The following is a 4,089-nucleotide window of genomic DNA, read 5'->3' as shown; positions in this document are numbered from 1 at the left end:
AAATAGGATGAATGAGGTCAATTATATTAAATCTCGAATTTTGATGATGAAACCAATTGATAAGTATTTATGAATTGATCTGCATTTTGAGTGACACAGGATGCTTCGATCAAGATGAGACAATTAAAGCAGGAAGAATCATGTTAGGCCAGTGGAAGATGTTAGAAGATTGGACGTCGGAGGATCGGATGACGTATCGACAGAAGGCTTCGGGCCATGGATTCGAGCATCGGGCTAAGAAGAGCGAAAATTGCGCCAATGATATCGGAGTTGCGGAGGTCAACTGGCCGATTGGGCAATAGGCCGCAAGAGAGGACGATGTGTCGAAGAATCGGACGAAGTGTCGATAGACCAATAACATGCCGGACAACATGATTTATGCTTAGTAATAATTATCTATATCGAAGTATGTTTTTACATGTGTAGGATTAACTATGATAGCAAGACATAAAGCAAAATGAAGTCTCGAAGTCTAGAACACGATTTCGTTGGGAGTTCGAGAGTTCATCGGAAGTCCGGACGTTCATTGGAAGTTCTGTTGGAATTGACTGAGAAGTCCTGAAGCTTGCCAAAGAAGTTCGTCGGAACTCGCCAAGAAGATCATCATGAAGTCTAGGAGCTTGTTGGGAGTCCATTGGAACATTACCGAAAGATCGTCAGAAGTTCATTGGAAGAACGCCGAAAGAAACCTAGACTTACAGACTTTGTTTAACTTAGTAAATGTCTTAAAATTCATAGTTAGCACATAATAGGGATTAGAATTAGGCCAAGTTTGGACTATGTTGGGCCAAGAAAAAGGCCCAAACAATGACCAAACAGGTGAAACCGTCATGGTACAGTCTCCAAGACTGTGTCAGGCGGTGGTACTGCCCAGTGTCAGGCTGTAGGCAATGGTACCGCCCGTACCCTGAAATTTTGGGTGTTTGAATTTTGGGCTCCAAATTTGAATCCATTTGGGGCCTATAAATACCCTAGCTATTCCTGCATAGATTAGCAAGAAATATTGAGCAAAACCCTATGATTCTAAAGTTGTAAATCTTAGAAAGTTGAGTTCCCTCCTCTTAGAGCTTAGAGAGAGTTCTAAGGGAGGTATGAGAGGGATACCTTATAAAAGAGTGTAAAAGGTTGTCTCCTAAACTTGTGAAAAGGAGAAGAGGGTTATAAAAGGTGGTTGGTCTTCACCTATTGAAGGAAGACCGATAGTGGATGCCGGTAGCCTCAACGGAAGAGGAATCGGCAGAGTAGATATAGGTCATGACGATCGAACCACTATAAAAATCTGGTTTGCATTTCTCTTGACTAATTTACTTTAACTGCAAACCACTTTTCTTGCTTTACATCCACTATGCTCTTCCGTGCACTTTCAAAGTTATTACCTTTACGAAACGGTTTTTCGTCGAAAACAGATTTAATCGCAATTAAGTTTTGAACCGACGTAATTTTTACCGCTGCACTAATTCACCCCCCCCCCCCCCCCCCCCATTTGTACCGACTCTTTTCGTAACAAATTATCCTTCTCTTTAGTGATGATCCATATGGTAGGGGCTATGAAGATGCTCCTCAAATCGTTGCCCAAATCTCTTCCTAACTCGCACCCCTTCTTGTTATCCACATACCCCAAATAAGGACTATAGTACGAGTAGGAGAGGGAGAGAGGAGAATAGGAGGAGGCAGTCAAAAAAATTCTAGCCCATGGCCCTTTAGTTCCATCTTATTTATAGATGCCTCCTATTAACTTATCCTAATGGATCTTACTATATTGGGGGCACTAGATCTTCATCAAACTACCCAAGCCTCTTAGATTAGTGGGTCTCTACGTAATAATTTCTTATTGATTGATACTTATTGGATCTCATCCATAGGATCCAATAATTCAACGACTTCCAAGGGTTGAAAATGATTATAGCTTAGAATTAGACAAATTTATCTTCTAAGTCGTGAGAATCTCCTAAGTGCAAAAAATATTTCTAATAAATATATTATTATTATTATTAATTTTTAAAATTTTACTTTTTATTTTTAAATCTATTTTTAATAAAAATGGATCATAAATCTCGTTTTCTTATCACATTTTCCTTACCGGAAAGATGCATTGGATGGACCAGAAATGACAATTACGTCATAGTTATGAGTTTTAAGGACAAATAATTATATCCATACTAAACAAGATTCTAAGGACAATAACAGCATCGTCCTTACAAGAGATCAGATAGTTACTAGATTCATCATTTCCCTCGATCCATTCACCATTTCTATTTATATTTTTACTTATGTCTGCTTCGCTGACTCGTGTACTGTCGTTTTCTTTCCTTTTTTAAACTGTAATCGATGGGTGTCCATCGTCTCTATGCCATTACATGTTTCCTTTTTTGAGCTGTTTTCGTTGCCATGCTTGTGTGGTCACAAACACACGAAACGACGTGCACACATATAATGGATAAGACGTACCCGTGATGTTTTTGACTCCGAGCGCTAATTCAAATTACCTAAAATAAAGAATATATATCATGTTTGATTCTCATATATGTGTGACTAAGATTCAGGGAATTCGTAGATCAGCCACATCAGGTTTTCCATGGCCGACGTTTCCAAATCCCTCTCTCCATCGAGGACCAAGGAAGAAGAAGAAGTCCATCGCCGGACCTATCAACACTTCACACAACTCGTGTCGGCACTACCAAGCGTAGAGGCCGGCAATATCAACCCAATCCACTGCTACAGCGGCTGGTATGGGTTTCCGTTGGCCATAATAGGCACCATGGCCGCCCAAAAATACTTCAAAGCTCGCCCTACCGACGTACTAGTCGCCACCATTCCCAAGTCCGGCACCACATGGATGAAAGCTCTCGTCTTCTCCACCATACATCGCGGTTCTGGCGTCGACTCCCGACGTGCCTTGGAGTCCTGCAATCCCCACGAGTGCATCCCCTTTCTTGAACTCCAAATCTACACCAACAACCGAGTACCTGACCTGAGCAAGCTGCCACCCCCCCGACTCTTCTCCACACACATCCCCTTCCATTCCCTACCGGCGTCGGTGGTGGACTCCGACTGCAGAGTCGTGTACGTGTGCCGCAACCCCAAGGACAACTTCGTATCGTTATGGCACCACAAAAACAGGCAAGCGACGGAGGCCAACGAGGAGCCATGGCAGCTCGAGAAGGCCTTGGACAGCTTCTGCAAGGGCTTCTCCTTCTATGGCCCGTATTGGGATCATGTGCTCGGTTACTGGAAGGCGCACTTGGAAAGGCCAAAAAATATATTGTTCGTGAAGTACGAGGAGCTGCTGCAGGACACCGTAGCTCAGCTGAAGCGGCTGGCGGAGTTCCTTGGCTGCCCCTTCTCGGAGGATGAGGAGAAGGAAGGGGTGATCGATGGCATCGTGCGGTTGTGTGCCATGGATAGCTTAAGCAATTTGGAGGTGAACAGGAGCGGCACCATGGACTTGGGGGGTTGGACGGTCGACAACAGCTTCTTATTCAGACGCGGTGTGGTGGGGGATTGGCTGAATCATCTCACGCCCGAGATGGCTGATCGATTGGATGAGATGACGAAGGAGAAATTTGCTGGTTCTGGTTTGATGTTCTAAGGCACATATCTCGAAAGAATAATATATGTGTGATCCGACTGAATCTGAAGTTGTAAGATCGATGAAGCTAATTTCCTTTTTCTTATTTCCAGACTTTTTTGCTTCTTTATCTCCTCCAAGACAACACATGTCTTCATCGTTCTTCTACGTTTACTGGAGAGGCAATGGTTGGGTGAGGTTTACATGCAGATCTAAGGTGCTCAATGAGTGCTTCATTTATGGCGTGTTTGAGATTCCTCAAATGCAGGAGAGAGAAGAAGCGGCCGTAAGATGGAATCAAAGAAGCCATAGCCAGATTTAATTGCTACAAGCAAGTCTTTAAGTATTATTCTTTTGTGTAAGATTACATCCTACATTTGTTCTGGAAGAAGAATCTAAGTAGAACCAAAACATCTCCTTATGAAAAGGGCATTATAAAATATCGTATACGCAAAGCTTGGCAAGTCTATCAGAAACGGGAAAGCCATTACATCCTACATTCATTCTGCGTGACATATTCA

General features: G+C 42.8%; 1 protein-coding gene across 1 annotated transcript; it reads left to right on the top strand.

Annotated features, from left to right (window-relative positions):
- The first annotated feature begins 2,547 nt into the window (after positions 1–2,547).
- Positions 2,548–3,760, top strand: LOC135670993 (cytosolic sulfotransferase 11-like). Its single transcript, XM_065178814.1, has one exon. It carries the CDS (start codon positions 2,576–2,578, stop codon positions 3,587–3,589), a length of 1,014 nt encoding a protein of 337 aa, XP_065034886.1. The 5' UTR covers positions 2,548–2,575; the 3' UTR covers positions 3,590–3,760.
- The last annotated feature ends 329 nt before the right edge of the window (positions 3,761–4,089 follow it).

This window comes from Musa acuminata, unplaced genomic scaffold, assembly GCF_036884655.1.
Source record: "Musa acuminata AAA Group cultivar baxijiao unplaced genomic scaffold, Cavendish_Baxijiao_AAA HiC_scaffold_1137, whole genome shotgun sequence".
In the NCBI taxonomy this organism is placed as follows: Eukaryota; Viridiplantae; Streptophyta; class Magnoliopsida; order Zingiberales; family Musaceae; genus Musa; species Musa acuminata.
Note: the sequence above shows the minus strand (reverse complement) of the source record. Positions and strands in the feature narration are given on the sequence as shown.